The 16,555-nt window shown below is 45.9% G+C and overlaps 1 protein-coding gene across 3 annotated transcripts in view; it reads left to right on the forward strand.

The window, feature by feature from the left end:
• HMCN1 (hemicentin 1) overlaps window positions 1–16,555 on the forward strand; it is a 1,072,092-nt gene that overhangs the window by 957,956 nt on the left and 97,581 nt on the right. For all 3 annotated transcript variants that reach the window (XM_063940215.1, XM_063940214.1, XM_063940213.1), the window contains one exon: window positions 12,454–12,573. In XM_063940215.1, the coding sequence (XP_063796285.1) occupies window positions 12,454–12,573 (120 nt within the window). The remainder of the gene's footprint in view (window positions 1–12,453; window positions 12,574–16,555) is intronic.

A 16,555-nucleotide genomic window follows, 5' to 3' on the forward strand; every position in this document is an offset into this window, starting at 1 on the left:
AGCATAGCCTGCCTAGGAACGAGTTGGCGTTTGCGAGATGCTGCTACTGTTGCCGCTGCTGTTGTGGCTGCGGGAGGCCATACATCTACCCAGTGGGTTGTCACAGTCATATAGTCCTTAGTCTGCCCTGTTCCACATGTCCGTGTTTAAGTGGACACTGGATACAACCGCATTTTGTAGGACACTGATGACTCTTTTTCTGACGTCTTTGTACATTCTCGGTATCGCCTGCCTAGAGAAGTGGAACCTAGATGGGATTTGGTACCGGGGACACAATACCTCCATCAATTGTTTAAATCCCACTGCACTAATTGTGGATACCAGATGCATGTCTAACACCAACATAAGTGTCAAGGCCTCAGTTATCCGCTTTGAAACAGGATGACTGCTGTCATATTTCATCTTCCTCACAAAGGACTGTTGGACAGTCAATTGCTTAGTTGAAGTAGTACAAGTGGTCTTCCAACTTCCCCTCTGGGATGACGATTGACTCCCAGCAGCAACAACAGCAGCGGCAGCAACAGCAGGCGTACCACTCAAGGATCCTCCGGAGGAATTCCGCTTAGGAGAGGACTCCTCAGTCTTGACAGTGACATGGCCTGCAGGACTACTGACGTTCCGGACTGAGGAGGAAGTTGACCTTGAGGGAGTTGGTAGTGTGGCTTGCAGGAGCTTGGGTACAGGAGGAAGAAGGGATTTAGGTGTCAGTGGACTGCTTACGCTCTTACCCAAAGTTTCACAACTTGACACTGACATGATGAATGCACTGCAGGTGATGTATAAGGGAGGATGTTCCTAGGTGGTTAATATCCTTACCCCTACTTATTACAGATTGACATAGGCAACAGATGGCTTCGATTTGTGGAAAAATAATTCCACACCGAAGAGGTGTTTTTTTTTGTAGTTTGCCCAGGCATCACAATGGGCTTCTTCATCCCACGGACAACAGGTTTCTCCCCCGGTGCCTGACTTCAACCACATCACCATCAGAATCCTCATCGTCAACTTCCTCCTCAGCGCCAGCAACACCCATATCCTCATCCTGGTGTACTTCAACAGTGACATCTTCAATTTCAATATCAGGAACTGGACTGTGGGTGCTCCTTCCAGCACTTGCAGGGGGCGTGCAAATGGTGGAAGGAGCCAGTGTTGGGAAGGTCAGGCATCGCATCCGCCGACACACTTGGACTCTCCTTGGGGATTTGTGATACCATCTCAGAACGCACAGTTCTTTTCTGTGCTTTTTCCAGCTTAACTCTTTTTAATTTTTCTAGCAGGAGGATGAGGGCTTCCATCGTCATGTGAAGCTGAACCACTAGTCATGAACATAGGCCAGGGCCTCAGCCGTTCCTTGCCACTTCGTGTCGTAAATGGCATATTGGCAAGTTTACGTTTCTCCTCAGACGATTTAAATTTCTTTTTTTGGGTCAGATAACACCACCACTGTGAATGGTCACTGGACTGACTGATGCACAGGACACTAGCACTGGACTGATGCAGGACAACACAGATAATTATACAGCAGCACTGGGCATATGGCAGCAGATGCCACCACCACAGTGAATGGTCACTGGACTGACTGATGCACAGGACACTAATACTGGTCTGATGCACGACAACACAAATAATTATACAGCAGCACTGGGCATATGGCAGCAGATGACACCACCACTGTGAATGGTCACTGGACTGACTGATGCACAGGACACTAGCACTCGTCTGATGCAGTACAACACAGATAATTATACAGCAGCACTGGGCATATGGCAGCAGATGCCACCACCACTGTGAATGGTCACTGGACTGACTGATGCACAGGACACTAATACTGGTCTGATGCACGACAACAGAAATAATTGTACAGCAGCACTGGGCATATGGCAGCAGATGACACCACCACTGTGAATGGTCACTGGACTGACTGATGCACAGGACACTAGCACTCGTCTGATGCAGTACAACACAGCACCCTATACAGTAGCACTGGGCATATGGCAGCAGATGCCACCACCACTGTGAATGGTCACTGGACTGACTGATGCACAGGACACTAGCACTGGTCTGATGAAGGATAACACAGCACCCTATACAGCAGCACTGGGCATATGGCAGCAGATGCCACCACCACAGTGAATGGTCACTGGACTGACTGATGCACAGGACACTAATACTGGTCTGATGCACGACAACACAAATAATTATACAGCAGCACTGGGCATATGGCAGCAGATGACACCACCACTGTGAATGGTCACTGGACTGACTGATGCACAGGACACTAGCACTCGTCTGATGCAGTACAACACAGCACCCTATACAGTAGCACTGGGCATATGGCAGCAGATGCCACCACCACTGTGAATGGTCACTGGACTGACTGATGCACAGGACACTAGCACTGGTCTGATGAAGGATAACACAGCACCCTATACAGCAGCACTGGGCATATGGCAGCAGATGCCACCACCACAGTGAATGGTCACTGGACTGACTGATGCACAGGACACTAATACTGGTCTGATGCACGACAACACAAATAATTATACAGCAGCACTGGGCATATGGCAGCAGATGACACCACCACTGTGAATGGTCACTGGACTGACTGATGCACAGGACACTAGCACTCGTCTGATGCAGTACAACACAGATAATTATACAGCAGCACTGGGCATATGGCAGCAGATGCCACCACCACTGTGAATGGTCACTGGACTGACTGATGCACAGGACACTAATACTGGTCTGATGCACGACAACAGAAATAATTGTACAGCAGCACTGGGCATATGGCAGCAGATGACACCACCACTGTGAATGGTCACTGGACTGACTGATGCACAGGACACTAGCACTCGTCTGATGCAGTACAACACAGCACCCTATACAGTAGCACTGGGCATATGGCAGCAGATGCCACCACCACTGTGAATGGTCACTGGACTGACTGATGCACAGGACACTAGCACTGGTCTGATGAAGGATAACACAGCACCCTATACAGCAGCACTGGGCATATGGCAGCAGATGCCACCACCACTGTGATTGGTCACTGGACTGACTGATGCACAGGACACTAGCACTGGTCTGATGCAGGACAACACAGATAATTATACAGCAGCACTGGGCATATGGCAGCGGATAACACCACCACCACCACCACCGCCGCCACCACCACAGTGAATGGTCACTGGACTGACTGATGCACAGGACACTAGCACTGGACTGATGTAGCACAATACACCACCCTGAACTGATGCAGCACAACACAGCACCCTATACAGCAGCACTGGACATATGGCAGCAGAGGACACAAGCACTGTGACTGGACAGATTCAGCACAAGACACGGACACTGAGGACACCGAGAGAATGGAGACACGTCCTCTCTCTACACTCTCCAATGTCGGAGTGAAAATGGCGGGGACACGCGGCTCCTTATATGGAATCCAAACCCCGCGAGAATCCGACAGTGGGATGATGACGTTTTGCCTCGTTCTGGTTTCCGAGTCAGGCGGGAAATCCCGAGCCTGACTCGGATCCGGACTCGAATGGTAAAGTCCGGTAAGGTTCGGTTCTCAGAGAACCAAACCCGCTCATCCTTAGTTAGGAGCTGATTGGCTGGTACTCTCCACTTTAACTCTCTCCAAGGTTTAGTACATCTCCCCCATAGAAACTTAAATTAAATTATTATTGTTTTTCGAATGCAGTATATACTGACAAAAAAAAGGGAGTTGGATAAAGGAAAATGGTATTGAGGGTGATTTGAGCAAGGAAAGTACTTTTTGAGAAAAAGAGAAAAATACCTGCTCATGGTTACACATTTCTCAATTAGATATCTGTCAGCAGTCAAAACCTAGGAAATGTTGCCCACCAAGATAGGGTGGAGAGGATAGGTACTATTTTTTTTAAATGAGATTTTTATTGAATTTTTGTAAAGTATAAGATAGGAGGGGGGAATATAGAAAGAAGAAAAGGGAAATTGGGACAAAAAGGGGGGGGGGATACAATCATATAAATACAATGTTACAAGACAGTCTGCCAACACATGTTCGAACTGAGAGTTGACATACAGATAGAGGGGTCATTCCGAGTTGATCGTAGCTGTGCTAAGTTTAGCACAGCTGCGACCGTTAACTCAGACATGCGGGTGACACCCAGCAGAGGGCTAGTCCGTCCCGCATGTCAGTGCCGGCCCCCACACACAAATACAAAAGCATCGCACAGAGGCGATGCCTTTGTATTTGAGGAGTAACTCCCGGCCAGCGCAGCTCCTGCCGCCGCGGCCCGCCCCCCAACGGTCTGGCCACGGCTGCGTTGCCCGGACCGCTCCCCCTAAACGGCGGCTTAACGCCGCTGTTCAGCCCCCTCCCACCTAGCAAACGCCTCTGTCTCAGAGGCGATTGCTAGGTAATGAAAGCTGCCAGCGCATGCACAGTTCTGACCCGATCGCTGCGCTGCGACAAACTGCTGCCAGCGATCGGGTCAGAATGACCCCCATAGTCATATACTGGTCAGTAAAGAAAAGCCATCATACAGTTGTAAAACATAAAGTGAACTTGGGGGGCACCTGAGGGGGATCAGTGGAGGTGGGTAGTGTAAGGGGTATATCCCGATGGGTTAAGAGACTTAGATGTATACCAAGGAGACCAGCGGGTGAGATGGTTTGACTGATGTCCGGGATAGATCAAACCTGCAGTCTCAAATTCGTAATGGGATTGGACTGCGCGTTCGACAACTGCTAAGGTGGGAATTTAGGCTGTGTGCCAATTTTGTGCTATCAGCAGTTTGGTTGAGATTAAAATATGACCCATCACATATCGATCGTTTGGTGAGAGATCGTCTTGGAATATATGAAGAAGAGCTAGTTTAGGCAGCGGTTATGTGAAATCCCAGGACTTTAGATAAAAGGGTATATACCGCTGACCAAAAATTAGTGAGTGCACGCAGAGCAGGACCAGAATATATGGAGCAGTGACCAACATTATTACAGTTGCGCCAACACATATTAGAGTTGGACGGCCAGATGGAGTGGAGTCTAGACAGGCTGAAATAAAGGCGATGTAAGAGTTTATAAAAATGTTCCAAATAGGACATGCATTTAGATAAATGGAAACAGGTATGGTACACCCCCCGCCATTCCTTAACCGAGATTGTGCAAGCAAGATCTTTTTCCCATTTCTCTAATGAGTTTAGTTTCGAAGGAGAATAGAGGGCGATAATGAGATTATACCACCTACTAACACCCACTTTACTATCAACTCTACCTAATAAAACCCGTAAGTGTTTAGGAAGATGGGTAACTCTATGGGGGGTCGGCATAACGCTATGTAACCAGTGACAAAATTGTAGATATTTATAGAAGTCCCTATGGGGTAGGGAAAATCGAGATTGAAGTTAACTATATGGCAGGAGGGCACCATCCACTATCGCTCCACCAAGCTAGGGTAGGCGGTGGGAAACCCAGACATCCAATTTTAAATCCGGGATCAGGTAAGCTATACCAGTTAGCGACAAATCAAATGAGGGAAGATGGGTATCAGTCATTTTAGAAACCAGTTCTAGCCAGGCCTTGCATGCTGAGAGTACCACCACCGAGCGAGACAATAACACAGACCCTCTGACTCCAGAAGCCAAAGAACATCAGCTAATGGAAGTGGGGAGACCAAGCCCCTTTCCAAAATCACCCAGGGCTTGGGATTATCTCCTACCAACCAAGCAACCACATGAGAACGAATACACGCTAGTTGATATAAATAGATATCAGGGAACGCTAGACCCCCTTTTAGTTTGGGTAGTGATATCGTGGCCCGAGCTAATCTAGGTTTTGTTCCCTTCCATACATATTTTATGAAGGCTGAATTAAATTTGGATAGTAGAGCTTTGGGAATCAGAATAGGGATCGTTCTGAACAGGTAAAATAATTTGGGAAGTACCATCATTTTTAAAGCGGCAATACAGCCCATCCAAGTCACATGGTGCATCATCCAGTTTGATAATAATAAGGATATTTTATTGAGAAGGGGTAGGTTATTACTGGGAATGAGGTCTGAGACTCTCGGAGTGATCTGAATCCCCAGATATTTTAAGCTCCTATCCTGCCAGGCAAATTCATAATGGGATTTCAACTAATGTAATTGGGACAGGGAAAAAAATATCGATAATGCTTCCATTTTGGAGGTATTCAACTGGTAATACAAAACAGAAGAATATTCCTCCAAAACCGTTTGTAGATGTCATAACGATGTGTCTGGATTTATTAATGTGAGGAGAATATCATCCACGAATAAGCTGATTTTATATTCGTGGCCATAGACAACTGGACCCTGCACGGTCCCCTTGGATCGAATAGCTTCCGCTAGAGGTTCTGTCGCTAAAGCTAAAACCAGTGGGAATAATGGACAACCCTGACACGTGCCGTTAGTGATTTGGAACATGGAAAAAAGGATACCGTTCACAAAGACTCTGGTGGTCCGGTTTGAATACAATGCTGCTATAGAGAAGAGAGCTCTGCCCTCCATCCCAAACTTCCCATGAACTGCATAAAGATATCCCCAGTGAAGTCTATCAAATGCCTTCTCCGCGTCCAGCGAAAGCAGTAACAGCTGCCGTGGGGACACGGAGAAGGCATCCAATACATCAATGATCCTCCTGGTGTTATCTGGAGCCTGTCTGCCCTGAACGAACCCGACCTGATCACGGGTGGTCTTCAGTATGCCGACTGACGGGATCCCGGCGCACAGTATACCGGCGCCGATATCCCGACAGCCGGATTACCGACACTTGAGAATAAAATAGCGTGTGCATAGCGTGGCGAGCCCGCAATGGGCTCATTTGCGCTCGCCACACTGTCGGTAATCCGGCGGTCGGGCTCCCGGCGCCGGTATGCTGGTCGCCGGCATACCATACTGAACCCCCTGATCACATGTGACCAAGGCAGAGATAAACGGATTCAGCATATTCGCTATTAGCTTTGTGTAGATCTTTATGTCCGTGGTCAAGAGGGCTATCCGATGGTAGTTAGTTACTAAAGTTGAGGTTTTTTTCCTGTTTAGGGAATATGACTATCCTAGCTTCTAACATTTCAGTGGGGAATAACCCCAGTGTAGAGGCTTCATTTAAAACCGGAGTCAACACCGGGATCAATTCTCTTGGAAGCAGGTATAGAATTTGTTAATATAGCCGTCTGGGCCAGATGATTTGTCTGATGGAAGGGTTTTAATAACCTGTCGAAGTTCGCTCTCTGACCAGGGGAGTTCATTGGTCTGGAGATCTGACTTCTCCAGACGGGTCAGGGACATCTTCCCCCAAAAATTATTAATATCTTCAGATGTCAGTTGTGGAGTTGAAAAATATTTTTTTAGATTATACAGAGAAGCATAGTAATCAGCGAAGGCTGATGCTATGTCTACTGGGTCTGTCACTTTTGTACCTTGGGAATTGGTGACCACCTTCACCCAATCCTTTGCAGTTTTTGCTCTTAGTTTCCTAGCTAATAATCTGCCCGCTCTATCTCCTTGAACGTAAAACCTATGTTTCAACCTAAACAGATTCTTTTGAACTTCTGTCAGAGCAAGAACGTTCCATTCCTCTCTAACCTTAAGAAGTTCACGGTAAAGGGATTTACTAGAAGTGGAGGATTTGAGTTTAGTCTCGATGTCAGTTAACCTAGTCTCTACATCCCTCTGATAGGCCTCCTTCTGTTTACGCAGACGTGCAGCCGCCTGAATGCGTAAACACAAAAGTGTCAGCTGGGTTATTGGTTTTTAGGTACAGAGTAAGCGTTTGGGCAGTTGAGTTTGTAGTATCCTGGTTAGAAAGAAGGTGTTCACCGAGACACTAGGGACCTGGTGGAGTCTCAAAAGAATGGGGGTCCCAGCATAAAGACAGGGCTGAATGATCGGACCATGCAACTGGCAGGATAGTATCTGAGGACACTAAATCAATCCTGGAAAATGACCCATGTACAGGGGAATAAAAAGTATAATCTCTACCGGTAGGGTTTTTGGCTCTCCACACATCATATAGTTCATATTCATGAATTATGCATATAAACGCTGCGGAATTATCGCATTTAGGTAAAGCCTTCAGGGGGTGGTGCTTGGATGTTTTATCTAAGTTTGGGTCAAATACCATATTGAAATCCCCTAGATAGAGCAAGGACCCGGTTAAAAAGGACTGAAGGACATTACAGAACTTCAGAAGAAAGGGGATCTGCTTGGAAGTGGGGGCATAGATTACCACTATGGTAACGGGTTTCTAATCTAGTTAGCCCACTAATATCAAATATCTGCCATCAGGAGTGAGAGAGCTGCTTGGTCACTAAAAAATTGCAGAAGTGAGATATTAAAACAGCCACCCCTGCTTTTTTGCTTTGGCCGTTAGACATATAGCACAGTGGAAACTTATTATTGTAGAATGTTGGGGGAGAAGGGGACATAAAGTGGGTTTCCTGCAGTGCAACAAAGTGGGCTTTAAGCTTAGCAAAATGAGATAGCGCTAGTTTGCGCTTATTCTGAGAATTTAGACCCTTGACATTCAAAGAAATTACATTAACCATAATAAATCCTAACAAAATTGCATATTAGTACGGACTAGTAAGGTAATAGCAAAACAAAAGTGCAAACATCGTCACTCGTGGGAGAATATACACTGATACCTGCTTCCCTGTAGTCTCTTTCAGCAACCTCAAATTTAAAGTAGGGGAAGGGGGGGGGGGGGGGGGGGGAATGAGAGAGGATGGGAAAAAATAGAAAATAAACAAACCATGCACCATATAGGTGCAACTTTAGACCACCAAAAGTGGTGGCACCTTGGGGGATGTGGCATCCATAACCACCACCACCATTCAACCTAGAACTGAAAATGGAATGATGTACATATTAAACTGAAATCTACTGGTGCTCCACCCTCCCGCAAATAAACGGAAGAATGGATAACCGGATGAGGGACACATCAGCGAAACATATAACCGAACCTGTGCAAACTATGTCATTAGGTACCATTGCAACAGAAAAAGCGAGTACCAAAAAAGTATGCTGTGAAGAGGAAAACAGTAAGTAAAAGAACATAATTCCACATACGTAGAGAGAAACCCTATGATATCCATAATATCAAAAGAAGTCTGTTCATCAGTCCGCAAATATGAATCCTCATATGAAGGACCAACAGACTTCGGGCCTATTAGAAGATATAAATGAACAAATAGAACATTGAGAATATCGACAGGTGTAGTTGCTCACATTTGACCAGTCCTGGGTTAATTTGGACGTGCTTGGGAGCCCAGAAGAAATCGCTTCTAAGTTCCAGGAAACTAGAAGTTGGGTACCTTTCTCTGGAGAAGTAATGACACTTGTATTACCACTTCGTCTGATAATCAGATGGGTAGGGAAACCCCAGCGATACTGGATATTTGCCTTCCAGAGAGCTCTCGTGAGTGGAGTGAAGGACATTCTTTGATCCAACGTAGCAGCAGATAAGTTCCCAAAGACCTGAAGATCTCCAAGTATTGAGTAGGCGGTGTCCACGGATCTAGCAGCTTGGAGCACCTGTTCCTTGGCATGATAATAATGGAACAGCATGAGAGTGTCCCTTGGCGCATCCCTTGGGGCAGATCTTGCTTTAGGCAGTCGGTGGATACGATCCAGCAGAAAGTCTGTAATATGGACAGTAGGCAGCAATTTCCTGAAGAGATCAGTGACATATTCTGTTAAGTTGGAATTTGATACAGACGCCTGAATTCCTCTGATCTCCATGTTATTCCGACGTGATATATCTTCCACATCTTCGACTTTACTGCACAGTTTCGTAACCTCCACCTGAAGGTCTTCATGAAGGGAGATAAGCTTGTTGTGGGATTTGACCACTTCTTCAAGTTTGTTTTCTAAGTGGTCTGTACGCTGGCCTATAGCGTCTACAGATTGTTGGCAGTTTTGCAATGCCAGTTTAAATTCCTGCGAGATGTCCGACTTAAAGGAGGCTAGAAGTTGTTTCATAGAGCCAATCATTAACGGGGCATCATCCCCCATCTTGGATGCCACCACCATCCCGGTGGATCAGGTGAGCCATGAATTTGTAGAAAGAGGCTTATGAACTTTATCAGTAGGGAGTTTGCCCTTGGTACCTTGTGACAAACGTGTCTGTTTGAAAAAGCTCACCAGGGGGACCCCGTTTGAATCTTTCTGATGTTTAGGTGGCATTACGTAATTAAGAGAAGAAAATATCCAAGTAAGCTGACCATGACAGACTAGAACAGGGTGGTATGTTGCAGGTACTATTCCGTTCTAGAACGTCACATTTAGTATTCACATATATGCAGAGCAATGGTGACATGGGTGTATTAATTCACCGCGAGAACATCTTATCAGAAATCCTCAGTGGGTTCCAAAATAACTTTGCCTTCACAAAACCAGCAGCTTGGTTAATTGTATAAACAACTGTGCAGTACAGAGCAAGTAATTTACACCCAGTGACCACAAGATTGGGGTGTTGCAACATAGGAATATACTTTCTATGAAGACAGCAGTTTGCCCACAGTTTATTATAGATGCAAAATGACTTCTGTAAGATCTATGGGGCACTCACCCTCCACTAGAAGCTGGCCTTTTTGGATTATGGGACCTTGTGCTGCGCAATAAGGGCTCTAGACATGGACCAGCCAGTGTCCAAGCTCTCCCAAGGCAGTCAGGCACACAGCTGAAATAGTCCCAGCACTGGCAGGGAGACTCAAGATGGCAGCCGTGGCTACCAGATGCCGGTCCCGCCGCTGACTCTCTCTGCCCAGGGTCCACCAAGCCCGGAGTCCCAACTGATGTCCACCTCCGGGGGTCCGGGGAGGCTGGTAGGCGGTGGGGAAAAACTGAGTAAGTCCCACGGTCGCGTACTTCCGGACCATGATCCGCCCGCGCTCCGTAGCTCAAATCACGTGCACAATAGAAACTTGAGTCCCCGGCTTCTGGACACACTTAGGCCGCAACCTGCAAGGACAGAGTTGTCCCCCGGCTCCCCGGTGCTTGACTCGGGGGGACCTTAGGGACGTAGTAGAGACCAGTTAGTGTGCCCACAGGGAGTCAGTACGGTAGTAAGGGTGCAAATATTAATTTAAAAGCAGGAGCTCTGCATCCCGTCCACTGGTAAAACGTATGGAATCTGGTAAGGCTTTTTCACTCTGCTGCAATGGAGCAATCCGCATTCTAAAGAAGGTGAGGGATTGTCAATTGATTTATCATTGGGAGTATAAATGCCTGGTAAAAGGAGAAGCAATAAGAAGGTACACTAGGGCAATAGGATATTAATAGTCATAACCTTATTAAAAATGTGAACTACTGTCTAGGTTGGCTTTGCTAATATGCCACCAAATTTGAGCCATTGTCTGCTTGGCACCAGTTTCTCCAGCACTGCACATTTGGTGTAGTAAATATGTTGCAGACTATAGGTGCATATGATTGCAATAAAATAACATTTTGCAGTTTTTTACCTACTGTATATGGCAACTCCTCTAGTAAGTATATTGCGCAGTAAATATAGTATACAAGGACTGGGTGGAGAATGACAACAAAATGTAGTCTGCATAAGCATATGTGTTAAAAAGGGCAACGCTAAGTTATTCTCTACTTTGACCAGAGATGCAGTTGCGACATTACCATACGCACTGGTGGTTGATCTTGTGTTCAGTGTTTTACAGCATGTTCATGCGACAGCCGTGGTAGATGTGGAACCTCAAAGTGAGATTGTTGTATGCCTTTGCTCTAAATTATCCGGCATAATTGAAGCCCACAAAGAATGAGAATATTCTCTCCTTGTAGTTGTGTGGTAATGATGTAGTAGAGGCCTACAGTACCTGGCCCGCATAGATGGCACAAATATTTTTTATCAACTCTGGAATATCAGATTTGGGACACCTCAGCAGCTATTCATGGTTTAAGGCAGTATCTAAGAGGTATCTAAGAGGATGTAACACATCCCATAAAATAAAAACTTGAAACGTGCACATTTCTTTAGCTACTACAGACATCCAGAGTAGTAGCACTGTCTAAGCTCTGTTTTTTTGTATGTTATTTATTTGACTAGTAATGTTCTTGTCTGTATAGATACTGGACAGTATATAAGTATATGTCATGTTTCAACAGTCAACAGATTCCCACAGCACTCTTAGAAATATATTTCATGTTGGTTTATGAGCCGAATTCCATAACCTTTCTCTTGGAAATAACTAAGCATATTTAGAAGGCTCTGTAAAGAGTCAGATAGTGCCACATAAGACACTTTGGATTAAAGATGATGGAAAATGTAAGAAACAGCCAAAATCAGAATTTGGACATTGTGTTCTTGGTTTTAGTTTTACAATTATTTAGACCCGTCAGCGTGTGCCAGGGTTCTGCCCTTAAAGCTTTTCCACAAATAACTGGTGTAATCTGTGTAGGCTGTGTAACACATATTTATTAAATACTTCCAGATGATGATGAATGTGCCACCCACAAACCATGCTCACATTTATGCCACAATATTATGGGAAGTTACTACTGCTCTTGTCCCAGAGGTCTCATGATCTCAGATAATGGAAGGACCTGTCATGGTAAGTACTTTGTCATTTAACCTTGCGTACAGTACCTATGAACACATGAAGGGCCTAGTACTCTGATACCATTCTGTTAGTAAAGTAAATACAGTATATGATCATTACAAATGCCTACAAAATGTCTCTATAGTTCTCTCCAATAGTTTATTATATCACTCTACCATACCAACCAAATGTTTCTCATTCAAAGTGAATATGCTATGAAGTTGATGAGGAGAAGCTCAGAAATAATGATAGACATTATGTTATAGAAACAATAGCATACTCATGATTTACAACTTAAAATAATAATTTTCTATTACTAGCAAGTGCATTTTATCAAAGTAAATGAAATGTCAGAATAATATGAGCAGTCTTTGGGGTTGGTCTTTTTTTGACATCATTTAATCGTTTCCATGTGGACCTTGTGTGGTGCTACCTTTTCCTAGCATTTCCCAGATGGGAGCCAGTTACATGACCGTCAGGAGATCACCGGTCACAATATCGATGCCAGAAACCCGCCCGCTTACAGTACCGACAGTCGACATGCCAACTAACAGGGACTATTCCCACTGGTGGGTATCCACGACACCCATAGAGTGGGAATATAACCTGTGGCAGACGCAGCTCGCCACCGAGCCAGCAAGGGGCTTCGCTCTGCTCGGACCCCCCACCGGCCATCTGCAAGCTGGGATTCCGGCGTCGGTATGGTGACCTGCGGTCTCCTGACCACCGGTCCAGCATACCCATAGGCAAACTCTGGGGGAATTTCCGGTTGCCTGGAAACCCCCTTCTGTTGGCAAGTGGCTCAAATTTTGACATTAGCAACGGTATATAGGCCCTCATTCCGAGTTGATCGCTCACTAGCAACTTTTAGCAGCCATGCAAACGCATAGTCGCCGCCCACGGGGGGGTGTATTTTCGCTTTGCAGGAGTGCGAACGCCTGTGCAGCAGAGCAGCTGCAAACACATTTTGTGCAGAACAAGACCAGCCCTGTAGTTACTTATTCTGTGCAATGATTGCTGCGACGAATGACACGGTAATGACGTCAGATACCTGCCCAGCAAACGCCCAGCCACACCTGCGTTTTTCCAAACACTCCCAGAAACCGGTCAGTTGACACCCAGAAACTCCCACTTCCTGTCAATCTCCTTGCGATCGGCTGTGCGAATGAAAGCGTCGCTAGAACCTGTGCAAAACCACAATGCTCTTTGTACCCATACCCGCATTGCGGTGTATACGCATGCGCAGTTTTGCAGTTTTTTTAACTGATCGCTATGCAGCGAACAACGGCAGCTAGCGGTCAACTCGGAATGAGGGCCATAGTACGATTACTAGAGCTGCTGCCACATCATGCAAATTAAGAGACAGAGCATAGCTGCTACACATGCCCAGTGGTAGCAGCTTCTTCTATCAAGTTTGCTGTGTGTGGATCTGAGCACTCAGTGCAGAGGCGGATTGGCCATAGGGTTCACAGGGAAGATTCCCGGTGGGCCGACGCACCTGCGGGGCCTGTTTTGTTTGAGGACATGTGGTCCTTTTTATAGACATAATGAATAAGATGATAAATAATTTGCATATATGAAAATTACTGCTACTTAGCCTGTGATTGCGGAAGATCTAGTGTATGCTCTGTCTGCCTGCTTGGCTGACATATAGGATTGAGTGAATAGTGATTGGGATACGGTTGGTGTAATAAGCAAGAAAATATATATTTCTAAAGAATGATATAGTTTCCTAAATTGAAGGTGTATCATATAATGTGCTCTTAATATTTAATTTTATTTATTTTTAACTTCCCCATTGATGCTGTACATGCCCACTATCTGGAAAGTTTTGGGGGGAGGGTGCTGCTGCCATGGCCCATGGCTAGACCTTACACCTCTGGTGCTGCCCAAGTGGGGCCACTAGTACAAATTTTTCCAGGGCCGCTTTTTGTTCCCAATCCGCCCCTGACTGCACTGGACCAGAAAAAGTAGCTACCAGGAAGAAGAGACTTCTCATGAGGTGGGAGAATGTGTGTTTAGAAAGTGCAGTACTGGTTCCATTGTGTTTGCGTATTTATTTATTATAATATGTTTAACCTTTTCATGACCACTTATCTTATTTATACTATTTAAATGTTTGATACAATCTATACTATAGACCATCTATAGTGTTACATATTAATACTGTATTCCATGTTCTGCAGAGTGGTAGACTGTGGATTACATTTGGAAACCCCCCCTCTAGAAATCTTGCGTTTGCCACTGATACCCAACCCTCCCAGACAGTATTTCATTCTATTACTTGAAGTTTACATTGAAATGCTTATTTCTGTTACGTCCTAGAGGATGCTGGGGTCCACATTAGTACCATGGGGTATAGACGGGTCCACTAGGAGCCATTGGCACTTTAAGAATTTAATAGTGTGGGCTGGCTCCTCCCTCTATGCCCCTCCTACCAGACTCAGTTTAGAAAATTTGCCCGTAGGAGCCAGTCACTGCTATGGGAGCTCCATAGGAGTTTTTCTAGTTTTCTTGTTTTTCTTAGAGTTAGGCACAGGGAGGCTGCTGGCAACAGCCTCCCTGCTTCGTGGGACTTAGGGGGGGAGTAGTGTCCAACCCTCCGAGATTAGTGGCCACTAACGCTGCTGACAGGACACTAAGCTCCTGAGGGTGTCGATCGCAAGCCGCCGAGGCACTGCCGCCACCCCCTAACAAAGCCAGAAGACGTCGGTGGTGAGTTGAACGCTGGTGACCCGACAAGTGGGGATCCGGTGAGAATGGCGGCATCAGGGTGGAAGCGCATCGCTGCGGCTGCATTCCAGAGGGCTCAGAGGTACAGAGCGCAGCGCTGTGAGCGGCGCGCTGAGCCAGCGCAGACACCCCTAAAACTGGTCACAGCGCTATCAGGGACACTGGGCTACTGCTAGCAACATTTACCTCAGGTCAGTATAATCTCTGTAAGTGCAGGAAGACGCGCCATTACAGGGGGCGGAACTTCTCCTCAGAGCAGATCCAGCACTCACCAGCGCCATTTTCTCCCTGCAGATCACACTACTGAGACGCTGACAGGGAGCACTGACCCTCCACATAACTCCAGCTATCCTGTGCGATCAACATTACTGTGTAGTCTATTAAGGTTGCACAGTCAGCGCCAGGCATTTATTATATATCTGTCTACTGGGGCGCTGTGTGGGCTGCCTCCATAACTCTGTGTCTCTCTGAAGGCACTTGGGGAAACTGTGTTTGACAATTTCGTGTGTGTGTGTGTGTGTGTGTGTGTGTGTGTGTGTGTGTGTGTGTGTGTGTGTGTGTGTATGCTATTTAATCCACATTACCATGTCCAGGGACTCTGTATCTTGTGCTACAGAGTATATATCTTCTCCAGAAGAGTCCATTCTATGTACTCAGGAATGCAATACACTGTCTCAGCCCTCTGAACCCAAACCCAAGTGGGTGGCTTCTATTAAGGGGATGATATCCCAGATTTTATCTAGGATAGCTCATTATGAGACTGAAACACAGGTTTTAAAACAATCTGTGGAGGTTTTGTTGTATTCAGCTCCCACTACCTCATCTAAGTCCCCTGGTTTTGCCCCCAAAAGCATGCTCTTGCCCAAGTAATGCATGTTAACACGGATACCGACTCTGATACAGGTGACGGTGATGGGGACATACTGCGGGGGGAGGCATCCCTTGCTAAAGGGGTACAACTAATGATTGAGGCCATTAGGGATGTTTTACACATTACTGACAAAGTTCCTGAACAGGTCGAGGAGGCTTATTTTACTGATAATAAGAAGGTCTCCCTTACCTTTCCTGTGTCTAGGGAATTAAACGCTATATTTGAAAAATCCTGGGAAGACCCAGGAAAAAAAATTCCAGATCCCAAAGAAAATTCTGGTTGCTTTCCTTTCTCTGTAGAGGATAGGAAAAAGTGGGAAAACCCTCCTATAGTAGACGTTTCTGTTTCTAGATTGTCTAAAAAGGTGGTTTTACCTGTCCCTGGGTCTAC

Source organism: Pseudophryne corroboree, chromosome 9, assembly GCF_028390025.1.
Source record: "Pseudophryne corroboree isolate aPseCor3 chromosome 9, aPseCor3.hap2, whole genome shotgun sequence".
NCBI classification, from domain to species: Eukaryota; Metazoa; Chordata; class Amphibia; order Anura; family Myobatrachidae; genus Pseudophryne; species Pseudophryne corroboree.